Here is a 25,376-nt window from a genome sequence, read left to right on the forward strand (position 1 = left end):
GCCCCCAAAATCGGGACATCTGGTCACCCTACCCCTCTCCTCTCCTCTGCCCAGAGGATGCTGTGGGTGGATCTGATAAAACAGCATCTCTTTGAGATCTCTCTTCCCCCCCCCCAACCCCCCGTGTCGCTTTCACACTCCTCCCCGCCGGCTGCAATTTATTCATTAAGTGGAGAAGAGCAGGCAGTCCATTTGCTGCTGGGGCTGAGTGATTCACAGCTCTACCGCCAGGGGAAGAACCCCTGCCTGCACCAGCAGGCTCATTAGGAAATCGGCAGCTCCATCAACCACCAGGACCAAGCAAACCCTTTCTGCAACTTCCAGCTGCGAAATCCCGGCTCACCCAGCCCAGCCGACCCCAGGCTGCAGCTCCTCCAGCACCGACTCGCCTACATGAGGCTGATGGGCACGCAATAAAACCCCAACCAGCCGGGCTCTGGCTAAGAAGAAAAGCCACCTCCCGCCACTGGTGAAGATCCCGCAGCCGGTGGAGAGTGTTAAGCATCGTGTTCTGCAGGCCATACCCTCACGCTGAAAGTTTAGTGGCTCTCCGGAGGATCAGTAGCCTGGACATCCAGAGGCAGCACACTCATCGTGTCCCGCTGGAGGAAGGAAACTTACCAGAGCCTAGTTCTTGTCCTATCTTTGAGTCAGTGGCTGAACAGGAGATCCAGGACAGGTCTTCATTGCAGCCGAAGGCATCACGAGACAGAGTTTGTCAATTCTCCTAGTCAGGGGAGAAGAGACAACTCTGGCAGCAGGACTTTAAAATCTGCCCAGCTAAATGCAGGCAGCATCTGGTTAAGCAGAGCTACCACTACCGGGAGGTTGAGAGAGAACAGCCTAGCACCATCTGAGCAGGTTCACTGCAATCTCTCTCTCCCCCTGTGTCTCTCCCCCTCCCTTTCCCTAGCATCATTATATCACCGCACTTAACAGAGAGTGAGCACAGAGCTGAGAAACCCCAGACTATGGGTCAGCCCGACTGAGGAATTACGTGCTAAAAAGACTTTCTCAATTTACTGGAAAGCTTATTGTAATCATTTGAAAATAGCCTGGCCAGGAGTACTCTCAGCATCTAGACCCTAGGGGGGAAAATAGGATTATTGGAGGGGCAAAGATGCCTTTCACTGGGTGGATAGTAGGTTTTCTCCTCCTTTGTGAAGGTAAGTAGTTCTGAACTAATCCCTCCAGGAAGTTTGTGGTGGTGGGTCATCAGGGCTGCTGGTGGCTGATTAGGATGAAAAAAAAACCCTTGCACCCAAATATAAACAAGATAGAAATAAGTCTGATATCTTTGCTCCACGTTTTTAGGCTCTAAAACTAAGTTACAGCAGATGTGTGTTTCCTTGTTCTCTAAATTTATGATGTGAAAGCTGAATATTAAAGTGTTTCTATTTTAAGGTTCTGAAAGATTATTCATTGTTTCCCCCCCCCCCAAGCTTTTTACATCATCAAATTAAATTGGGTTTGGGTTGATAAATGAAAAGGATTGAAAGATGAAAAGTTATTGGCTCATAACATAGCTGATGCTTTCACAGCTGTTAAGTTTCTAAGGCAAACAGAAAATCCCTTATATCTCTTTCCCATCCATATGGTCGTGTTTGCCAAAGTGTTTCTGATGTTTACTTGAATAAATCAAAATTGTTGTTTTTGTATAGAACTCCTTCAGTGCTCTCAGGGGGCCAGGGCACAGTTGAACACATTTGCCAAAAAACCACCTTTTTAAAAAAAATAGATCACTGGTTGATTTAAAGTAGAAGAAAGTGAGGTGTTATGTTTTGGTGGTTGTGATTTCCATCCAATGTATCACTTGTTCCTTCTCATTATTGCTACCAAGCTAAATTTAATAATTATGATAAATTAATCCTTAGCATCTTAAATTGTTCTCAGAGAGACTTAAAAGCTGCATTTTTTTCTCTATTTCTTACTCTTAACATGAAGACCCTTTGATCCTGTTCCCTGCCCTTTTGATCTTCCTACATTATTGTAAACATCTACATGTCTTCAGATTTTTCCTATAGTTTTGCTAGTACCTAAAAACTAAGATCTCTGAGAAGAAAAAATGGGTGGAATGTGTTCATTGAGAGTCCAAAACCTCATGTAGCTTTTTATTTAAAAAAAAAAAGAATGCAATGGCTTGCACCGCACAGATCATTTTACTGTGAAAAGATTTAGACATAATTGTATTTTAAATCTATATCTTTTTTTCTTGTAGCTTTTGTTGGTTCTGGCTAATCAATTTTCTTTACACTTGTGGTAAAGTTAGTAATATTCTAACCTGTCTTTTCTTTGTCTTGATGGTATTTCCCATATATGTGCTTTGGGTAATAGATTGTATAGTTCAGGTATTCATTTGAAAGTGTTTTTTTATTGATCCCTATCCAAGTTGAATGAATAAACTCGCTGTCATTAATGTGATAGTGGACCAAATTACGATGACACATAGCAAATGTTTGTGAAGTTTTGTGCTCAAGATTTTTCTGTGATTTCATGTATTTTACTCTTGCCTTCAATTTTTTCCTCTTTTTTTTTTTTTTTTTTTTTAATATGTGTGTTAAAACCATTTCCTCTTTAAATATCAAATCACCCTTTGGGTTTTTTTTTAAGTAAATCCATAAATAACTGATTTCTGGATTCATCTATAGTATGGAAGTAAGTGATCAGACTCTTTTATGTTGGTCTATTTGAATAAAATAGACTGCTGGTTACCACCTGTATGTTAAGCTTTCTCTTAGTCAGGTTTGTTATTGCAAACATTAATGTTTGTTTTTTGCCCTCTGTTTTGACTGATGTTCTTTGCTCCTTCATAAATACCCCAGGAAGGTTTGGGTGACTGACGCATTTTGAAGACTCTTGTTCAGAAAAACTGTCAATGCAATTTAGGGTAATTATATTCGTTGTGACTTCAAGAAGTCTAGCATATTAGCAGTGTGAAATGGGTGTCTATGGCTGGAGCGAAAGCACTGTTTCACGTTGTGCAACAGTGTGACACCAACTCCTATTTATGTCACTTTAAGCTGAGTTCATAGTGGTAAACAGTTATGTCTTGGATGTATGAACAAATTTCTCATAAGTAACACAGGGAGCCTCAACCCATTTAGAAGCTGAAATGCTCCTATCATGATGCTGTGTAAATTTTACATGTGCTGGGGGGCAGGAGCGGAAAACTGGTTAATTTCTCTCAGATTCTGTTGCAAAATAAGCACAGACACTATTCTACAATAAAGTGTTATATTTTTATCATGGGTTGTGAAGAAAGCGCATCTCCTATTACCTGTGTAAAAACTCAAGGTTATCAACACAAAGAAATAAGCTTTCACTCCGATCCTCTTAATGCATGTTTGATTTATCCATAGCCGTGAGTGTCTGAAAGCTTAAATTTGTAGATGTTCAGTGAACACGTGCACACTTGAATCGTTAACCCAAAGATTTCTTTAATTTGAATAAAAATGTATTTTGCCAAGTGACTTGGGTTAACTAGTCTGAGTATCCTGCTAGCAGAAAAGATTAGGATTGGTTCCCCTGTGTTGCTAGGCTTGGGAAAGTACGGAAGACCCCTAGTTTAAAGCAGTTCTGAAACAGAAAAGATAGGATAGCTGCTATTAATTGCATCATGGTAAACAATTGGCAATGTGTGACTCTCTTGCAGGCATTGATATTGACATTTAATGGCCTAGAATTAAATAGCATAGGGATGATGTTTCTCCACCCATTTTTCTTCAGTCTCAGATGAAAAAATGCCTACTTTTGTCTTATGTGTATGTTGTAAATATTTTCCAAAAGTTTTACAAGTCCACAGCTGTTTTGAGGCTATAGAATGTTCATATGCACGCTACGTGATCAAGTTGCTCTGGGCTTTTTTGATTGGTTTCTAAAAGTTCCTCTTGAAGTGATTAATTGGGAAAATGGGACCTTCTTCAACTAAGGATACTCTGGGTGAATACCATAATTAGCCACTCCAGGTTCTGTCTTGTGTTGAATATAGTTTTTATTTCTAGAAGGAAATGGGTATCTTGATACTTATTGCCAATAGACAGATTAAGTTGTGCAAGCCTTACATTGTAAACATGCCTCATAATGATAGAAAAAATGCTGCAACGTGGGAATACCACAGGTGGAAACAACGAAAGTTCTTGTGTACAAGCCATTTAAAACATAATTTGTTTTTTAGGTTACTATGATATAAAACTATAGATGAATTTAATGGTTTTGGTATTCAGCTAAGGGCTGAGCTGTACTCAATTGATTCTTATGTGCAGTTTTATGCTCTTAGATTTATTGTTAATGCTTTATTTTGATTGGCTGCAATTTATAGTAGATTCTGCTGAGCATGTACTTATAGAGTGAGGACAGACCTTCATAAACCAACAGCTCAAAGAAGTGACACTTTTTCAACAAAAGTTCAGGTAGTTTGGGTTATGTTATATGTATTTCTTGGTAGGGGAAAAATGGGTTTTCCCTGTAGATGAATATCTGTAAGTTCCCTCTAAAAGGACCCAGTATACATTAACATCTTCAGTTCAAGGAAATGCCAATGAGATCAAACTACAGAGCAGGTCATCAAGTGGCTCAAGGACCTTGACGCATATTTGGCTGCATATGTGTGTGTGTGTGTCTCTCTCTCTCTCTCCTTTTTTTTTTTTTTTGGCAGTCTGATGTTCAGGCAATATGTGATTTCCATTCTAATTTGTTTAGATTGTAACCCTGACCATAGGGCAGGAGAAAATGGAACCTGGCCCCAAAAGAGTCATTTCAAAAAATCTTATTCATTCTTTTTTTGAAAGGGAGATGAAGATGAAAAGGAAAGTTCAAAATGTCCTTGGTCCTAATTGCCAGAAATAATAACACTAATAGGACAGCCTGGTTCCTGCCTATCTCTTCACTTTTTTCCTTACTCTCTTTTATGCCCTGTCCCCTCCCCTCCTCCAGGTTATTCCCAAGCCATGTGATTACAGTGCGCCATGGGTCCAGTGTTACTCCCAGTGGAGCCCCAGAGCCCTCTGCACATATGGATCTTTGAGCCCTATTGATGTTAGAGGTCCGTTTGGCACAGAGCTCATTGCAGGATCAGGGCATACATCAAAATAGCAAAACTCCCATTAATTTCAGGGGGAAGCAGGTAAAGGGCTCTGTGTCCATCCAATCTAGCTGGACCCCTTCCCTCCCCCATTCATCCCTGGTCTCACATGCCCCAACTTTTTCCTCTTTCCAGTCCCAAAGAAAATGAACATCTGCAAGGAATCCTACCAATTCCATCCCATTCCTTGTTCCCCCAATTCACTGTAAATTGTGTGCACATTTAAAAAACCATAGGTGACTAATAAATTGCACCTTTAATTTTGTAATCCAATCACATTGCTATCCATTCTTCTCTAGCTTCCTGCCCCAAATGGACATGTGCACACACATTTGCTACTCAGTGTGCTACTCTTCAGGACAAGGACATTGTCTTCCTATCAGTCTGACGAGCACTGTCAATTAGTCTGTTTGGAGCCCGCTTGACAGTGCAATGACATTTAATTGATGGGTTTTGTCATGACTGCAAGCAAAGTTCCCATGAAGGAAATTAATAGGAAGGTTTTAAAAAAGACAATATCTTTATGTTTAAATGCTGCATTCAATGGATTTTGATCAATAGAAAGGCTGCTTGGAACGTTAACATGAGCAGTCAGTTCATATGACAAAGTGGATCTTCTATCTACATATTAGCGAATGGTGTCAGCAGCCAGTTTTCGATCTGTCATATTACAATGGAAGATAATTTAACTTTTTTTTTTTCTTCAAGTGAACATACTTTTCATTAAAGGTGCTGGCCTGAAGATCTCTCACTCAAAGAATAGTACATCTCTGGTAGCAACAGTGTAAGTGTACCCCTCATCTTACCCTTTTTCTTGAGGGACCCTTGTAGGAGTTAAGAAGATTAGTTCATTTTCCATGCGCTCTAAATGGTTGGCACCTCTGTTCAGATTGCAACCTGCCTGTTGCCACTTGTGACTGGAGGCTTTGAAAAGGCCTGAGATTGGTCCACAAAAGTCAATGAACAGCTGCTGGATGGGTGGTAAATTCTTTAATTGCTTGATGATTTTTTTTTTGCAACCTTAATAACATTCTTTGAACTTTATTAGTATGTGATATATATGTATATATAACGGTAGTATGTGATATTGTGAAAATAATCTGAAGGTAAGACTTCATACTCTCTCTCTTTCCCTCCCCAAACCTTTGTCCTTGGCTGCTCTGCTCCACCTAGAACTGAAGCAGCAAATAAAATATCTCATGGGTTAGGAAAATTCAATAATGTAGGAGGCCAGTATTCTCCATAGAGCTTTTCTGTGTAAAGTTCACTTAGAGCTTATCTATGCATACAATGTGTAACACAGGCTTTCTGTAGTCAAACCCTGACCTTCAGTTCTCCAGCACTAGAATAGCCAACAGTGACATTTTCTGGTGACTGATCTGAATCATTTGATTTTGGTTTTCAGGGTGGCAGTTAATCTGCCTGATGTTGTTTATTTTTAATTGTGGTGATAATGCTGCACAACATAGCTGTGTTAGTGTAGACAAGGTCTGAAGTAACCAAGGTCGGTATTAGCAAGGGTTGTTGCATATTCAGAATGAGATACATTAGCAATGCTGTGGGGGGGGGGATTTTCTAATTTTCTTGGTACTTGCTCATTGCTATCCTTTGATTTGGCAGTTTCTGAGCATTAAAATCCACCAAGTTATTGTCCAGTTGTTTTCTCTAAACTGACTTCTTTTTAAACTCTCTATTTCTGAAAGCAAACACCAGAAGCATGGCAAGAATAAACATGGGTGCAGGAACAAAAGTGGGGGTGCTAAGAGCTATTGAACCAAACTGTAAATCCTGTATATAATGGAAACCATTTCAAGCCCGTGGGTGCAGCAGCACCTCCCGCACTCCTAGTTCCAGAAACTATGAGAATAAATACAGTAATTGCAATAGAAGAAACATGGTTTTGTGGTTCCTGTGCAGGGCTGTGGAGAGATTTGAGTTTAGTTACCCAGCTGTGCCACAGATTTGCTATGTGACTTTGGATGAGTTATTATGCCTCAGATTCACTTCTATAAAACAGGAAAATAATACTCAATTTATTCATCTTGTTTAGAAGGTAAACTCAGGGACTGTGAGTGCATGATATCCTGGGGTCTCAGTTGGGGACAGTAGGCTCTACTGGAATACAAACAATTGCTCTTGAGCTGTGCTTATATCTTATTTTCCTGGAAGGAAAAAAAGTTTCCTCTTGAAATGGGTCTGTAAATAGGCTCAAAGTCTTTTAATCTGGAAGAGGCGCTGAGTAGAATGTCTGTCTGCAATGGAACACAAAAGTGGTCAACTTAATGAGAGGCCTTAAGGGGAAGTTACAGTGCTCACACACAGAAAGGAAATTAAAAAGTTTACTGAGTTAATCTTTTTAATAATGTCCAGCTGAATTACCTTAGGAATCCGAGTAACTAAATCAGCTTTCTCTCCGATTGTACAAAGAAAATGGGTACAGTGCTTCTAATGGTTATCTAATGGCTTTTCAACTCGTGCATTTAGAAAACTAATTCAACATTATATTTGGCTGATATAACAAAGGTGCTTGTGTTGCTCTAAAGAGTGGTTTTTAATGCCCATTTTGGCTAAAAAGAGAGAAATCTGCGTGTCAGGAGGTAATAGTATTAAAGTTCGTTTGGTCGGTTTGTTCCCAGTTCATCAGAACTGAGTTGGTTTGTTTACATGGTTTCCCCAGAAAGTTAGCTGCTATAAGTATGGATCTCCTCCCATTCTGCTTTCCGTAAAGTCAGTGGGGATTTTTCATTTACTTCAATAGAAGCGGGATCAAGCCCTATATATGTGAAATCCTGACCACGTGATATCAATGGCAAGACTCCTGTTGACCTTCAGTAGGGCAGGTTTTCACCTGGTATATTCTGTAGTGCACTCTTCTTGGCCCAGACTCACCATTGCCCCGGAGCACCTCTCTTTTGCCTCCTACCCAAGCTCGGTTTCACAGCCCCAAGCATGGCAAGAGGGTGGCCCTGCACTGTAGTGATTGTATCCTGTCAGTGGCCCACAGGAGCCACCGAAGCAGAGGCTATCCAGTCCTGTACCAAGGGCTGAACCTATCCCAGCAGCCCCTGAGTAGAGGCGGTACAAGGCACCTCCATTCCATCCCTGTGTTAGTGCCAGTGAAGAGATGAATGTGCCCCAACAAGTTTTGGGAGAGCTGCTGTTCTTGACACCTTTTCCCTTCAGGGAGCTGTGTCCAAATATTAAAGAGAGAGCAGCTCTCTAGCTACATAATATTCTCTATCTTGTATACCTGTTCCCTTGCTCAGCATCTACTGGTAAAGTGGTCAGCTCTTCCACATACTAATGCGTTAATATCTCAGTGCAAAGAGAAATGAGAATCAAAAAAGTGATCCATTTGCAAAAGCTGTAATTGAAAATGGCTTTAACATAATCTTATGTCTCTTTTCAGTGCCAGCCATTGGGCCAAATTATGCTCTTTGTTCTACTGATGTAAATCCAGGACCAAGACATTGACTTTGCCCAGAAGTAACTGAGAGCAGAGTTTGGCTGAACAGAATGTAATGTCCAATTGTATTACATAAACTCTGGCTTGAAAGGGAAGCTACAGTGTGCTCAAATGTAGTCCATGGCATCCATCTGTGCCCTTAAACAACAGGAGCCATTTGAAATGAATTATGTATGTTTGGATAGGGAGTATCCAATATAGAATGATTAATGTGTGCATTATGACAGTCAGTCATTTCAAAGGAGAAGAGGGTTAAAAATATGCATGCTCTAGGCCTGTAATCAAGGCTTCTTGTACAAAGAATAAAAACAGACACTGGCAAATTGGTTGAAACTATTTTATAAATTAAATTTCTATTGTTATGTGGTCTACAGCATTTTAAGACAGGAGGGCACAGTTCCTGAAGTCTAAATACTGAGGGTGGAAAACCACTTTATAAAGCAAAGTCCTCTTTTTCTAGTTTATAAAATTGCATAGGTCATATTCAGAATGTAATGTCACTACCAGCAGGGAAACAGGCTAATTTAAAAAACTTTTAATTTAAGGAGTATACTGAAATAATAGATCTTGATGAAGGGAGTTCTCTTTGCTCCTTGTCTGATGCACCTACCTGCAATTGCATTGTGACAACTAAAAGGGAAAAGAATCTTTTTAGAAGAAACTTCTAATTCCGTTAATAATACTAATATGTGGCACTTTTGTTGCGCCTCTTGTATCTGAATATTTGTAAAGTATTTTAATTAGTTAACCTTCCTCACTTTTTGGTGATAGGTACTCTTAGAAGATATTTCAGGAAGGTATTTAAGGATGTTCTTTGTTTCTAGTCACAGGGCCGTCTCCAGCTTTTTTGCCGCCCCAAGCGATGAAAAAGGAAAAAAAAATAAAGATAGATTGGTGGCACTTCGGCGGCAGCTCTACCGTGCCGCTTCATTCTTCGGCGGCAATTCGGTAGCAGGTCCTTCCCTCCGAGAGGGACTGAGGGACCTGCTGCCGAAGACCCAGATGTGCCGCCCTTTTCATTGGCAGCCCCAAGCACCTGCTTCCTGCGCTGGTGCCTGGAGCCGGCCCTGCTAGTCAGCAGAGCATTTACGTGCATCCTTAAGTACTTTGGTGAATAGGACTCTTTTTTGCTGAATCAATCCATTCAAAACTCCAGGAGGTAAAATGATACACTCGAAGACCACAAAGAAACTCAGTGAAAGAACCTTGTGTGGAAAAAGTTTGAGCTGTTTAAATCTTACTATCTTTGCTGAAGTTTCTCTGCCCACTGGTCACAGAGATTCAATAGTTCCAGAAGCAGCACTTTTTATCTCTCTGGGGATCAGGCTGACAAAGCACAGTGGGCACAGGATGGCAGATGGCACACAAGTTTAGTGCATCCAGCCTGGGGAAAACCATAGAATTTAAAAAACATGCTTCAATCTTTTACTCCACGAAGGCCTGGAGAGTCGGGGGGAAATTGGCATGTTTCAGGCTCTTCAGCATGAATGTATCTTAGTTAAGCAACAAAATAAGTGTGCAACTAATGTCATTGGCCAAGGTCTTCAAAAGTGACTAGTGATTTTTTTGGGAGTGCAATCTGAGACACCTTAAAGGGGCTGGAAGGTCAAAGTGCTGAGCACTCTCATCTGAAAAGCAAGCCCTTTTTAAACTGGACCTAGTTTGACCAACTTTAAAATCATAGCCATTGTTATTTCCAAGGCATAAGCAAAGATGGGTACTCTCACTCATAGGCCTAATATTGCACCTTCTAGTCCAATAGGTAGTTTTTACTCAAGCCCAGTTGACCACTCTAGGTAAGACATGGCAGGATTTGGTTCCAGGTCTTTGTATCAGCCTCCTGGTTCTTTTTTGAACTAGAGATATTTATAATTTATGGTGCAAAGCAAATGTTGTATTATTTAACATCATCTGTGCCGCTACTTAGGTGTATTTGAGTTATATAGTGCATACCATATTCTGTGTTATAGTCCCAGAATAGCTCTGCAAACAGTATTGGATGCAAATACCAAGAACCTGATTGTCTCTTATTGATTGTGACCTATTCTGGGCAGGGACAGTTGATAACTATTTGGGCAGCCTCTGGATGCTACTACAGTACAAAGAGCTGCTGCTGCTTATTTTCTGTGTACCTAGCCTGCCAATCTGGTTTGGAAGAAGGAATAGCAAGAAGAGAACATAGCTGAGTTTTGATTTTGAGCGCATGGGTTTTCAAGTAATGGAAAAGAAAATGATTTTAGTGTGGAATTTTATTGCAGATTTTAATCTAACATCCCTGACGCATTCTGAACCAGAAAGTACCATAAACAGTTCTTCTTGCCTGGCTGTACTAAGATGGCAGGACTCATCCTAAATTGCTTAGTGATAAGTCTGTTTCAGGCATCCAGAGAGTTTTTAAACACTCCTTTTTTTTCAGTATGGAGTCTGAAAAATGTATGTAAGTGTTGCCAACTCAACAGCAAATGAGATGACCTGAAGAGAATCAAGCTAGGGGATCTTAAAATCCCAACAAGAACAAAAATCCACACACATAATGGCTTTGTTCATAATCTAGGGGTTTCCAAGACACATGATGCTGGGGGAGAACAGGCTTTTTATATATACTAGGTTTTGGTCTGGAACAAAGTGCTCTGTTTTGAGGTGTGTTCTACATCTAGGTGATAAGTGGTTAAAGAAAGTAACTGGGTGTCAGGACTCCTAGATTCTATTCCTTTCCTCAACCAGGTCACCATGGGCTCTCAGTGCGCCTCAGTAACTTGCACAGTATTTAGTGGGGCTTTTTCCATAATGCCTTGGCTCTTGGAGCCATGTGATTGTGAGAATCTCAGCTTCCTTTTTATTGAAATAATAGTTTCTAGCCTTTATAGGTATGCAGAAAAGATGGCCCAAGTATTCCCTAAAGGCTGAAAACCAGAAAGCTAATAAAAAGACCCCCCTAAATACAAACTCTGTGGATGCCTGATAGATATAACAATGAATGATTTTTAAGCTGGACTCATGACTTATTGGGGGCCTGACTAATGATATTTGAATACTTAGGGTTGGCAATGCTGCAGTTCACCCATAGGATCATAGTGATTTGAGGTCAAAAGGAGTTGAGGCTTGCTTGTTCATAAAATGCCCTGTTAGTACGGGATCTTTGACACAAGTTATTATAATACTTTGCTTATTAACATTGCACTCCTCTCTTATATTCGTGCCACAGTTGTGATTGCCAAAGTCTTTGGACTGGAAGCCCCGTCATTTATAACTGAGAGAACTGCTAGTAGGGCATTTTTTGTGCAGGCCCTTTGGAAGTCATGTTGCTACCTTGGTCTGAAAGATCCTGAATTTGTTGACCCTTAGAGCACATTGCAAAGTCTGTCTTTTGCAGTAGGCTCTTGGGGAGAGTCGAGTTCCTGTTGGGACCGGGGGAAGGCATTTTTAAGGGAAGTTGAAATACTTCTTTGACCAGCTTGGGTGAATGGTGTTGCTATAGAGGGTGGAGTTCCCATTGAAGTTAATTAATGGTTTGTACTTTTATAACTGATTGTGTTTTTTAAAAGATCATAAAGTGCCTAGAGCCTGAGATGGACACAGTTCTATATATCCAAATAAATAGATACGTACACATAATTAATCATCAACAGCCAAGTAGCCTGGAGCCCCATCCCTTTAATGTTGAGCCAAGCTGCTGGAGTTTCCAGCTTCCAGAATGACCATTGGACTTTGCACTACATTTGTTTCATAGTCTTCCATGCCTTTCTTGAGAGCCATTCTTGTCATGTACTGAGCACTCTGAACACCCATTGAGTTCGAACTTCACATTGATGGAGCTCAATGCCTCTCCCACTGTCCTTATCATTAGGGCAGGGAACATTGAAGGGCTTTACCATTAATCCTTGTAAATGAGCTAGATTCCCCACATATTTCCTTAACTTTGCTGCCCAGAACAATGCACAGACAAGGTGCAATGCAGTTAATTGGTAATATCTTTCTTTACCAGGGCCGCCCGGGGAGGAGGGGGCAATTTGCCCTAAGCCCCAGATCCCACAGGATCCCCCACGAGAATATAGTATTCTATAGTATTGCAACTTTTTTTTATGGAAGAGGCCCCCGAAATTGCTTTGCCCGAGGCCCCCTGAATCCTCTGGGAAGCCCTGTTCTTTACTTGCCATACCGTGTCTGAGACTTTGAGGAAGGGATTTCTCAAGAGAGTTAGAATTTAGATCTACATCCTGAGATCAGTCATTTGATTGGATGTTAGATAATTTCGTGTTATCATGAAAATCCTAAAAAAATCAAGGATAGGAAAAGCATTTTAGGATCTCTGTCAATGGCGCTCAACCCTTTCCATACTGCATCCTCTGCTCACCGTTCTATGACCCCCTATTTTGAGAACCTTGATGTAATTTATCCTCTTGCTAATGCAGGATTGTTCCCTACCAATGCAGGATGTTCCTGTGTGTGTGTGTATAGGTATATGTGGGTTTTTTTTTTTAAATGCTCAGCTGGTTTTAAACTTCTCTAGCTTCTAGACTTCCTTTGGGAAATCTGTTTCACAGGCTAATACACTTAATCATTATCCAGTTTCCCCTCTAATTCCTGGATACTCCAGAAGGAAGCATTTCATTTAAAATGCACTATGCTCTGTATAACAAGTATTCGAGCATGAGCTGCTTCCGAATTATTAGTAGGGGGAAGGCAGCATATGGGAAATGCTACAGATTTAATAAATCCACTGAGATGGAAACAGAGGCTCTTGTTTTTTCTTCCCAAGGACTTACTGGAATCCTACTTTATTTTGATTTAAAGCTGAGCTGTTGTTGCATCACCTTTTCCTACAGCAGAACAACAGAAACCCACAAACATGTGGAACTGCCATTGAAAGTGAAAGTGCTTAAGCACCTGGGCTGTGCTGTGTGATTAAATTTCATATGTTGACTTCTCAGTGCAGACACTCTCGTTACATGACTGTCTCATTACATGCCAGAATATCTGATTTTTAGGCACATGCTGTTGTCTGGAAAGAGGCTTTTTAAAATTTAACAGTTGCATAGCTCGTGGGTACCACTAGCCTTACAAAAGTGTTGCTATCATGGGTCTTAATTAATTAAAGAGATGATGGGAAATAGGGCTATTCATGCATACTTTACTTGGAACACTGTAGAATACCATTTTCCTCATCTAAAGATGTACCCATCCTTAAACAGCTTCCAGTTATCACTGGGTATTACACATACGCATGCACACACAGACACACACATGCACACAAACAAAATGTGGAACATAAACCCATCATTGATTTTTAAATCTAGCATGCAAAGTGCACACACAACACCGTTTTTAAACATAGGCTCTCAATTTAGGTTGACCAAAAGCCCACAGTTCTACCACTTTCCACTAAGGCTGTTTAAAGCTATGAACTTGGAAATCTAATCAGTAGAAAAAAAAAGAATGAGCTGAACAACTAGTTTCCAATATTAAACCAATTGGAGTTCACTCTACCTACCAGTTTGGGGGATTTGCAATCACATTTTTTATTCTTAAACTGCATGTTTGTGTGTCTCGCGCTCTCTCTGCTGTCAGACCTACATATACAGGAGAAAAGTCACTGACTATGCTGGGGAAATGCATGGAAATCTGGCCCTTAGCACATGGTCAAATTCACTAAGTGTTTGCTAATGTGTTTAAGAAGGTTACAGTCTGTTCCAAGGTAAAAAAACGAAAACTGTAGTCCTTTTCAGATTTTAGATAACCTGTAACAATAGTAGATGAGTAATTTTTTTTTCTTTTTAAAATAGTGGTCTCTTTTTAAATGAAATTACATTTGCTGCTGTACTTGCTGGAAAGCAACTGTATTGTAACAGCTTCATCCATCCCTTCTGCCACAATAATCTTCCCAAATGGGAACTAAATGTAAACCAATGCAGTGTTGAGTTGAAGTACAGCTGTGAATCAGATGGACTCTCCCATTTATCTCAATGAGGCATAATTCTTAAGTCTAAAGATTATTTTCATGTCATCATTGCCAACTGTTGCATTGTTGATCATTTTAGCAGCACCATCCAGATATAGCACCTACCTATTAGAATATGAAGGATACAGTGGAAAAATGAAGGCGTGGGGCAGTTGACTGCTGCCCAAGATTACTGGAATAGGGAATAAGTTCAAGCCTTTCCCTCCCAAAAGCCAGTTACTTCCTCTTCCCCTCAGATTTTGGGCAGGATTGGATATGTATCCAACTCTCTAGTCCCAGAAGCCTCAGTTGATTCCTGGGTAACAAAACTCCACCTTTCCCCTACCCAGCTATCAAGACTTCCAGAATTTTCACAAAATATTTGATGCATTGGCAATATATTTGTAGCTTGTTGGCAAAGTAGGGGGTAGCCTTAAAAAAGTGAATACCAGTACATTAAAAATTAAATTCTACCACAAAGACTACTCTGATCATATTGTTTTTCATGTCTAATTAAATAAAACCTCCATTATTATTTCACTCAATTCTGCTGCAGCATATTCAGCCAGCTGCAGAACAGTAGAACCTGGAGGCCTTGCTGCCAAATGTAGAGTACACATATCACTGTGTGTAATTTTCCAAAACCTTACTTTCAACGCTGGTAGAGGGCACCAGGTACAACAGCTCTTGTTAATGATGAAGTCTCTCGGTGCATGATGCCAAAACCATCAGTCAGTACTTTAATCCATTTTGGATTATGCCCCCATAGAAGTAATTCCATTGAATGGGCTTTAGATCATGCTCTCTGTGACCAAAACAAAGATACTGGGAATTGTACTGGACAATACATTTTTACATTTGTTTACATCTTCCTTCCCCAGCATCGTCCAAGCTGCTAAGCATTATTAATGTTGGTTTGCTGCTGCTACTAGATTGACCTCTTTTTCGGCTTAATAATTCCCCATTCTATTCAAAATTTCAGTTTTCTTTTACCTTCCTCAAAAAAGAACCTGAAATATATAACTTTAAAAATACAAATCATACAAAGCCAGGGAAATCTGAAAAGCAAAACACTTAACCCACTCTTTCCTCTCCCCCACAAACAAACCTTCTTATGATTGGTGAGAGCCAGATTGCAGAGTGACTGCAGTGTACTTGCTTATTGCATCATTGTAAAAAAAAAAAGGGCAAAAAACGCACCACACGTCTTAAATATCTCAATGAAGATGAAAAATTCTTCATTTAAAAAAAACCTTTTCAAATGGCTTTAAAATTAATTCAAAATTAAGTCTCCCTCCAAATGGTAAAGATCTGTTAGGTCCGCCTTACAGCAGCATATTTACTTATATTCTCTTTCTGTTCTGTTTGTACAGCACCTAGCACAATGGGCTCCTGGTCTGTGACAAGAGCCCATAGGCACTGCTGGGGAGCAGGTCCTGCAGCAGTGTCAGTCTGTAGGCAACCAGATGAATGCAGCTGCCCTGTAGTAGGTCCCTGATTCCCTACACCATCTGATTGATTGGAAGAGTCAGCAGACTGGTTCTTAAGCACAGCATCAGTTCAGGGGCTGCTTAAAGCATTTTTCCATGGCTGCGATAGCGCCTGCACCTGTTTGTTCCCAGCCTTTCATGACACTTGTCAGGGTGTCCAGAACTGGGAGTCACTTGGTTACCTCCTCCCCCATCTCTAACAAGAGAGAGACTTGCTTGTGCTTAGCTGAGTGTCAGCTCCTTGACACCACCAGCCTCTTAGCCACCCAGACAATACTAGTCTTCTCTTTGCTTTTCAGGTTAACAAAAGATGCACCCTGTTCCCCAAGCCTCTTTTGAAGTTTTCCCTGGGATATCCTGTCACTGGCAACTCACAGAAATATCAGGTGTGCTGGACAGTGTAGACACGGAGCTTGTTGGATTTAACTGTGAATCAGTTCTTGTATAACAGGTCTGAGATGTATTTATAGTGAAAACCATCAGAAGTTTATTATCAAAGATTAAGGTTTGAGATGGTCAGGATAATGGAAACGGAAAGGTTACCTATACAACAAAATTGTAACATGCTTCCTCAAGTGCAAATGTAATAGGCTTGTTTAAAGCAATCTCCCAGCGTTTCCAACCAAGATGGCAGGGATCTCTCTTTAATTAATGCAAAAGCACTATCCTTTTGCTTCCTCGGTGAAGGATAAATAGGTGTTCTTTTACCTTCTCCTTGTATCCCCCCAAATTTATTTATTTTTTGTCCCTAGAGTCAGGGATGATCTACACTGAAAAGCTACACTGGCATAGCTATGTCTCTGGGGGGGAGGATGAAAAATCCAAACTGAGAGATGTAGTTAAGCCGACCTAGCCCCCAGCGTAGGCAGTGCTAGGTCGACAGAAGAATTCTTCCATCGACCTAGCTACTGCTAGGAGAGGTAGATTACCTCCAGTGATGAGATAATCCCTCCTGTTGATGTAGTGAGTGTCTACACTGAAGAGCTACAAGAGCTCAGCTACAGCACTGCAGTTGTTCTGCTGCAGTTTTTTCAGTGTAGATATAGCCTTTGGATGACACCCTCACATTTATTCCCTGGTGTATTGACTTCATGGTGCCTTTATATGCAACCAGAACATCCACTGTGTTGGTTTACAATGCTTAATTTACATGTGTACTGAGGCAGACAGGTAAATATCCATCCTTTGTCTGGCAGAAACCTCATTTGTTAACCTTGCCTTGAGTCAGACTATAGGAACGTATTTTTATCTGACATACATAACTTTTTATGTAGTGTTTATACATAAATTTCACAATGATATTAATGATCAGTGTGATCTTGGCTTTCGTTTAAGACCTCACATGATATTCTTTATGGATAAATATGGTGAAAGCAGCATGCTTGGTGTAGTGAGTTTTTGTCAGGCTTGTTGGGAGTCACTGTTACAGAACACGGAACCCTTTGCCAGCTGACAGCAATGGGCCTCTGTGTCACACCTTCTTCCAGTCCTGCTCTTGCTTTGTTTCTGCTTTGGACCCAGCCCTGCTCCTGCCTGGCCTTGCTCCAGGGCATCCGGTTCTGGAATCTGGCCTCTAACACCAGTTCTGATCCTGGGTTCCAATTCCTGCTCTGACCACTGGGCTGACTGCCCATGTCCTGACCACTGAAGGTGGCACCGCAATACAAATCATGAAATAGTAATGATGGCTGACTAATGCTGTCTCTGATGTACACCTATCAGTGCCATCAAAACTTTGTATGTTTTATAAGTGGGAAGGAGAAATCACAGTTTCTCATCATATTGTCCCATCTCCCCAAATTTAGTAGCTGTGGCACTCCCTTCCCCCACAATCATCCTTGTGCTCAATATACAAGGTGAATGAACTGTTCTGACTTTAATGATTCTTCTGGTTCTTACAGCAAACTGAGCTGAGGGGTAGTCTGCGCTTTCAAATCTTCCCTGCCAATAGCTCAGGGTTTTTTAACTGCCCTTTCCCTGGTAGTGGAGATTATTCTATAGTGAGTTAAAGGGTAACTCATCATCTTGTGTGATGACAGGAAACATGGGGGAGCGTAAAGGATAATGGCTAATTCAAAGCAGATTGTTCCACTCCGCCTCTGGAAATCCATCAGCCCCATTGAAACTCATGATTCAGTATTTCAGAACAAACTCTCAAAGCTCTCTCACCCTTCTTCTGCCTCAATAAATTCTGTCTGTGAGAGGATGATGCAAGTGCCCTTGAACTCTGCTGACCCTCATTACTAGGGAGCAAATCACATATTATTCCAGCATGGCATTCAGAAGCCTGAAGGATTTAGGGGATTAATCCAAAGAGCACTGTCTGCCTAAATGAGGATACAGGGTTGGTAACCGATAGGGTGATATGAAAGGCTGTATGGCGTTACCTGGAACTAGTTTCCTTGTCTCCAGCAACAGAGACCCCAAAGCGTATCTGATTGAAAGTGCACTCGCTACAAGAACAGTAATCTCCGATCTGAGATTGGACCCAGCTCCTGAGGCAGAAGGGCCAGGTGGAACAGCAGGTGAACTGAGCCTTGAGTAAACACCTTTGTTTGCTTTTTTCTGAAAACCAGCTGCCGAAAAGAACAAGGAAAATCTAACACAATAACAAGCTATAGAACTAGATTTTAAAATCTGTATTCCTGAGTTGTTTCACAGAGGTGATTTTTCTTTTAGAGATGGATCAGAATCAGAACCATTCGTCTGGCATTCCCATCCACCTCTCTCAGGTTCAGTCTCATTCTCAACAGAATCTGAATCATCCTGGGTTGGTTTGTGATTCTGCTTTGTTGAAAAACCAAAAAACATGCCTGCAACGAAGTTTTAGGGGGGAAAAGGCTACTTTTCATTGTCACTTTTTTCAAACAAAAAACCCCACCAACGCTACTTCTGTTTTTCAACACTATCAGTGAGACAGGATCCAGCTATATCAGCAATCGTATCTCTTGACTTCCAAAGATAACTTCTCTTTTTTAGGACACGTCTTGCAAAAATCAGGCTGAAACACATGAGAATTTGGGATCAAAATGTTCTTTTTAAGAAGGCTTAACTGTGAAATGACCTGTCTGAGGAGACTTGGCTCAGCCAAAGACTAACTGCTTTTAGAGCAAACTGCAGAACGCTCCCTCTTAAATCTTTCTGTCCATACAGGATTTTTTTTAAATTTGAAGTTAATGGCACCTAAACCCAGCAGGGCTTCCGAGAATTGGTGAGGTGTGAAGAACAGACTCTTCCATTAAGTCTAGTATGATTCTTGCTGTGCAGAACTAATTTACTTAGGCAACATTTAGATATGACAGTGATGAGTGCTAGAGAAAATCCTAAGATTGTTTCTGCTAGGCAGTGATTATAATTATTCAAACTATAGATATACATCATCTATTCTACACTGGGCTGTTTTTAATTTCCTGGGGACAATGCACCCTGTGGCACTTTTTCTTCATCAGGTCATCTGATTTATTCACAAACGGCTAGATCCTTGTATCTAAAACTCTGTTAATGTTCATTGTGTATGACGACAGGTGTACTTAATGTGTTAACGTGTGTGTGTCTGTGTACACATTTTAACGTGCTGGCTATTTCCTCAGCCCACCTCTATCAAGCAGATAAAGCAAACATTACAAGAAAAAAAACCTCTGTACAAATAATGCATAGAGCAGCTTTTTAATTAAAGCATTTCTGCTTTTTTATTACCACATGCAAGAGAGATTTATTGAATATGGGTTAGCAAACGCTAATGAAATAGACAAGTCTGAGGTGAAAGCCTTATCACAACAGAGGTATGGTGTTGGGAGAAGACGGTACAGCCAGTAATATGATGTTCCAGTAAGGCTGTACTTATTTTCCTGCTATTTATTTTCTAAGCTGACATTTGTTTTACGATGAAGGTAGGAAAGGCTGGTGAACAGAGACTTGGCTTTACACAATTAATTTTTTGACCAATGTAATTACTTAGTGTTGACTGAATTACCTCGTGTTATTTTTGCCCTTATGAAGCAAAAATGTTACTCAGGAATCAAGCAGTTCTTAGACACTGTAGTGATGGGTGATACAGGAAATAAAATAGTAATTCAGTAGCCAGGATTTAGGGCCTTTATTTGTAAGCAGAGTCTAGATGAGCTCTCCCCTGAGATCTAGTGGTGAGTTAAAGGGACTTTGGGGTTGCTGGACTTAAGACCCTGAGGGGAAAAGGACACTGCCTGACTTACTTGGGGGTGGGTCTTTTGCTCATGGTTTGTGTTTATGAACCCTAATTGCGGTGTTTTCCCAAATTAATGCTGAGTTAATTCCCTCCTTTTATTAAAAGTTTTTGCTACACTCAAACTCTGTGCTTGCGAGAGGGGAAGTATTGCCTCTTGGAGGCGCCCAAGAGGTGTGTGTAATTGTGCCAGGTCATTGAGTGGGTGCTCGAGACGGTTTTGTTTTGTATTGTATTGTTGAAAAGGAAAACCCTAGATACTGAACTCAGCCCTTGTTGCTGCTGGCTCCACCTGGCAGAAGGGTTACATATTTTATTTAGGGAAAATTTACATGCTTTTCCATGTAGTATTTTTGCATATTTAAAAACATACTGTATTGTTCAGATCATTAATACCGCCACATGTCACTTTCCTGTGGTCTTTTGAGTGGCAGTTTGTTCCTATCTGAAGCAGTAACATCACCAAGATATGAGTTAAATGGATGGACTGGATATTTAGACAACAGTTTTAAGGCCTGAGACTCATAGTAGGGGAAATATCTAAGTTACCATGGAAAATGGTGTGGGTAAACAGATAACCCAACCAGCTTGGTGTATGCAGGTGTATGTGAAGCAGAGGGAATCAAAGAAGGATATTGGAGAGGCAGTGTCTGAATCTATTTTGTTACTGACTACTAGTACTAGGCTGCCATTCCAAACAAGTATTGAATGGAAGCTTGAAGTTTGTTTAACACTATGAATTTTCCCATTGTAATAGCTACCGGTACAAAGACACAGAAGCTAAATTACTTTGGGTGAATTCTTGCCTCATTAAAGTCAATGGCAAAACTTCCATTCATTTCACTTGGCCTGTGTGATTTAAATACAGAGTTTCAGAAACCATGACAGGTTGGTCTTTATATGGTATCTGTACATGTGCCCGGAAGATACATTGTTGCTTTCTATGACCTGCATCTGCATTTAGACTCAGGGTGTAAAAAGAACAGTGAAATCTGATTTAGAGAGGATATAGCAGTGCAAAGGTGCCATGTAAACAATGGATGTGACACTCACAAGGAGGATCCAGGCCAGGTCGTGGGCAGCTAGACCTAGTAGTCAGAGCCAGGGTCCAAAGTCACAGGTTGGGCATCAAGAGTCAGCTGGATCAGGACACTGGGAGATCAGAAGCAGGAGACAAACTTAAGAGCAGAACCACAAATCAATAACCAAAATCAGACCAGGTCGGGTTACTGGGGGTCAAAGGCAGGAAATAAAGTGGAGGTCAGGATTCAGAGTCAGGCTGGGTTAGGATACCAGGAGCGCTGAGGCAGGAGACAAGCTAGAGATCAAACCCACAAGTCAAACTTCAGGAGTCAAGCCAGGTTGGTATGCCAGGAAGTCAAGCCAGGGGAGCAGGAGCACCAGTCCAGAGCAGAGTGGATCCCAGTTGCATGGACAACTTCCTGTTCCTGTGCTGTGTTTATATAGAAGCTATTGACATCAAGTATTCTGCCAATCAGGTTCTAGGACTGGAGTCCTCTTTGGGGTTCAGCTTCTGCCCTAGCAGCGGTTAGCAGGTCACTGCATGGCAGGTTGGAGCTTATTAGCTCCTAAGAGTCCTGTGGACCAGGATGCAAGACCTGTGATACCTGACAGAGGGATGGAAAAGTACTTGGTTGCCACAAAAGTTCACTACAATGATTATAGGAGGTGCAATGGTAGTTAAGCAGCCTCTAATGTATTTTCCCTATATTTAGATATAACAGGCAGCTGTAGAAGTATTGAAGCAAGTGAGAACCATGTACTGAAAAATATCTTGAGAGAAAAATGATTGAGTCTTGTATGGAGATAACATGAGGTTTGCTCCCATTATTCAAGACTGCAAGTATAGTGCATATGTTGATAGCTTTTTAATGGTTGACAATGACTATAAGTGCTTCAGACATCCACTTGCATGTGTTTCCCTCTAAGGAAGTGAATGACTCATTTGTTGTCATAGGATTCATGTTACTGTGATGGCACATTAAACTGATTAGTCAATAGGCTGTACACATTGTGCTCCAGTAGACAAGGTATCACACTTAGAGTTGGGAGAGCTGGTTTCTATTCCCAACTCTGCCACGTGTGACCTGGACCAACCCATTTAACCTTTCTGCATCTGTATCCTCATCTGTACAATGGGCTAAATAGCCATTTTTGTAAAGCACTTTGAGCTCTGTACCTGGAAAAAGTGCATGTAAGTAGAGTACTCTTATTGTAGTTGATTTTAAAAAATGGTTGGAATACTTAATAAATCTTACTTGTCAGCTTCAAGTGTAGGTGTGGGGTTTTGACTGTTGAAATATCTAATATAGTGGAAAATGTCATCATTAGTTGTTGTTTTTTATTTTTCTTGTTTATAACCTTCAAGGGTATGGCTATATTGCAGTGTAATTCCATGCTTGAGTCCGGCCTCAGGGCTAACCATCCTTGTGTCTACAGTGCAATTGTGCTAACGCAGGGCTTCGACCCAGGATCCCAGGACCCTGCAGGGCTGGAGATTCCAAACTCAAGTCAAGCCAGGACCCACGGTCCAAGCCCTATTGCTCTGCAGTGTAGCAACAGCTCTGGTTGACTCAGGTCACAGGAGTCATCTGGAAGTATCCCACAATTCCATTGGACAACTTCCTTAGTCCTCTCTATCCCAACAATCTGCAGTCAACTCAGAAGCACTTCCACCTCCCTTGGCAAATGGCAGCATCTCAGGTCAGTGTTAATCCATTCTGTTCTGATCACTGATCTGCAAGCACGCTATCACAGAGCCTCATAGGTTTTCAATGGAGAGCGAACCAATCAATTATTGTGCAAAGAGAGTTGTGTCCTGGTAATGTGCAAGGGAGGGCAATAAAGTTTTCCCACTATGCACTACAGTCCTAGAGCAAGAGTGGCAACATTTTTGGGGGCAGCGGCGCTGCGGACTCTGGGATATGATTACTTTGACTTGGGTCTGCACACTGCAGTGTGGATGCCAGAGCCTAGGTTTGAGCATGAGTCAGAAAATTGGTAACCTAGGATTAAAATATAACGTAGACACTCAAGCCCTGGGCTCCCTACTGTAGGTCAGGTGATTGGAGTCCCACTAATCTTGAGCGTATATTGCAGTGTAGACATACCCTAAGTCTCTTATCAGGTGGGTCTGTGCAATTTATGATGGGAACTGGAAACAAAACCTGTATTCCTGCTGTTTAGTTCCCTGTTTTACTGTTCTAAATACATTAGATTAGGGCTCTTTCTTGGGTATTACTCCTGTTCTGGAGAATCAGCCAGTGCCTATATCTGTTACATTATATTTGTTTAAAGGGAAAAAAAAATCCAAATAAGTTCATTGGCTCTTCCCCTTAAACAAGAGACACTAGAGATTTCAATGTGCTGGGTTCTGGTCTGCTACTGATGTGCAGGCATAATTTCCACTGACAGTAATGGGAGTTACATGTGTGTACAGAGAGCAAGAGAGACTCCTAAATAAGTACAGCTCAAATAATAAAAGCTAGTCTAAGGAGTTATTTATGGAAGGTAGAGAATGGGAGTTTTAACTTCTCTCTACTCTAATGTCCATATTCTCCTCTCCACTTATGTTAGATTAAATCCACTTTCAACAATGAAGTACTCCTGGCTTATTCTGGAGTGAGAGGAAAATTGGGCCCCATGTGGAATAGCTAAACAGAAGATGTTTTTAAAATAAGGAGAGAGAGAGATGCCAGAGAAGACTTACGGAAAAGCTAACAAAAGCCTTTTTCATATCATTGTAGTGAAACACTAATCAAAGTATATGCAAAGCACAGTAGTGACAACAGTTACAAGCACAGAAGTAAATAACACAGCAGTGTTGCTTCTATTAATGTGATTTTGTGTGTAGTTGTTATTGCTCACAACGTCTTATTAACACACTATATGCATTGTTTAGGGGTGAGAGAACTGGTCTGGATCAAAACTGAAGATGAGCCAAAACTACCAGTTTTTGGGGGTTAACTCTTTTTTTTTTTTTTTTTTTTTTTTTGAATAAATTGTTGTGTGCCTCAGAGCATTCTAGCTGCAGGCAGAAACTGAAATCTGGATCTACTTTGGCAAAAGTTATTCTTCCTTGGTTTGAGTGGGTTGGAAATCCTGGAGCATTGGAAATCTCTCAGAAAAGCCTGCACTGGTGGGATACTCAACCTAGCTTTCAGGGAGGAGATTCTGAGATGGTCTGGATAAACATCCGGACCCCCAGATGCCTGTTAATTCAGAACATCCCCTCATTCGTAACTCCTCAGTGTAGATGGTTTCTAGATACAAGTCCAAGGGTGTTAAGTTCTCTACTTTCATGTGCCTGCAGCTGCAATAAAGTCAACTGTGTTGCATGTAAAAGCCCCATTCAGCTGAAAACATTTAGGCTGGGATTGTCAAATGCACCTAAGCGAGTTAGATGCCCATCTTCCATTCCATCAGTGAAATTCAATAGAAGATGGGCACCTAACTCCTTTAAAACTTCTTTGAAAATCCCATCTTGAAATCCTAATGTAATAAAAAATTTAATGGAACAGCATGGTTGGCAGAAGCTAAAATTAATTGTGTGGTGTGAAGGGTCAGTCCTAACCACAGGGAAAGCAATCACCTGCTTGGGATTCCTGGCAGTTGGAGTACACCAGGGTCCTGTGCTACGTGTTGCTTGGGATTACAACTGCAAGTCAGGCATTCGGACGAGACCAGGAGGAGATTTGCCAATTCCAGCCCACCTGTGGAGTGCAGGATCTGTAAACTTTTGTCTGGCTTCACTACTTGGTGTCCAGAAGGTAGTAAAACATATAATCTCCTGTAACTGGTGAATATACTGTATACCTTGCATACAGCTGCAGACCCTGAAAATATAGTTATTGCTAGTTTGTATACAATCATAATTTTATGAGTAAATTACTCAAGAATTGAATGAGTGGAGAGAGAGAAGGGGGAACTTCATATCTGAAGGACAATTGGACCTGGCGATTGGTACTTCATCACTTAACTAAATGTCTCTGATACTAATGCATTTTCATTGTGAGTGGATAGGTAGCTGTCTGCAGAAAAAAACAACCTTTGGAAATGGAAGGAAGGAGGAAAACAGATTGGGAAAGCCAAGCATGAACCCAAAGACAAAAAAGCATAAGGAAGAAGCTATTCTACTTGGAAATACTTGAACATCATGCTATCTTTGCCAAAGGGAGTGC

At 40.9% G+C, this 25,376-nt stretch overlaps 1 protein-coding gene across 1 annotated transcript in view; it reads left to right on the forward strand.

Moving 5' to 3' along the window:
- The first annotated feature begins 205 nt into the window (after positions 1-205).
- RET (ret proto-oncogene) overlaps positions 206-25,376 on the forward strand; it is a 125,515-nt gene continuing 100,344 nt past the window's right edge. Inside the window, exon 1 of the mRNA XM_045024421.1 lies at positions 206-1,166. Coding sequence (XP_044880356.1) covers positions 1,121-1,166 — 46 coding nt within the window. The 5' untranslated portion in view covers positions 206-1,120. The remainder of the gene's footprint in view (positions 1,167-25,376) is intronic.

This window comes from Mauremys mutica, chromosome 7 (assembly GCF_020497125.1).
Source record: "Mauremys mutica isolate MM-2020 ecotype Southern chromosome 7, ASM2049712v1, whole genome shotgun sequence".
In the NCBI taxonomy this organism is placed as follows: Eukaryota; Metazoa; Chordata; order Testudines; family Geoemydidae; genus Mauremys; species Mauremys mutica.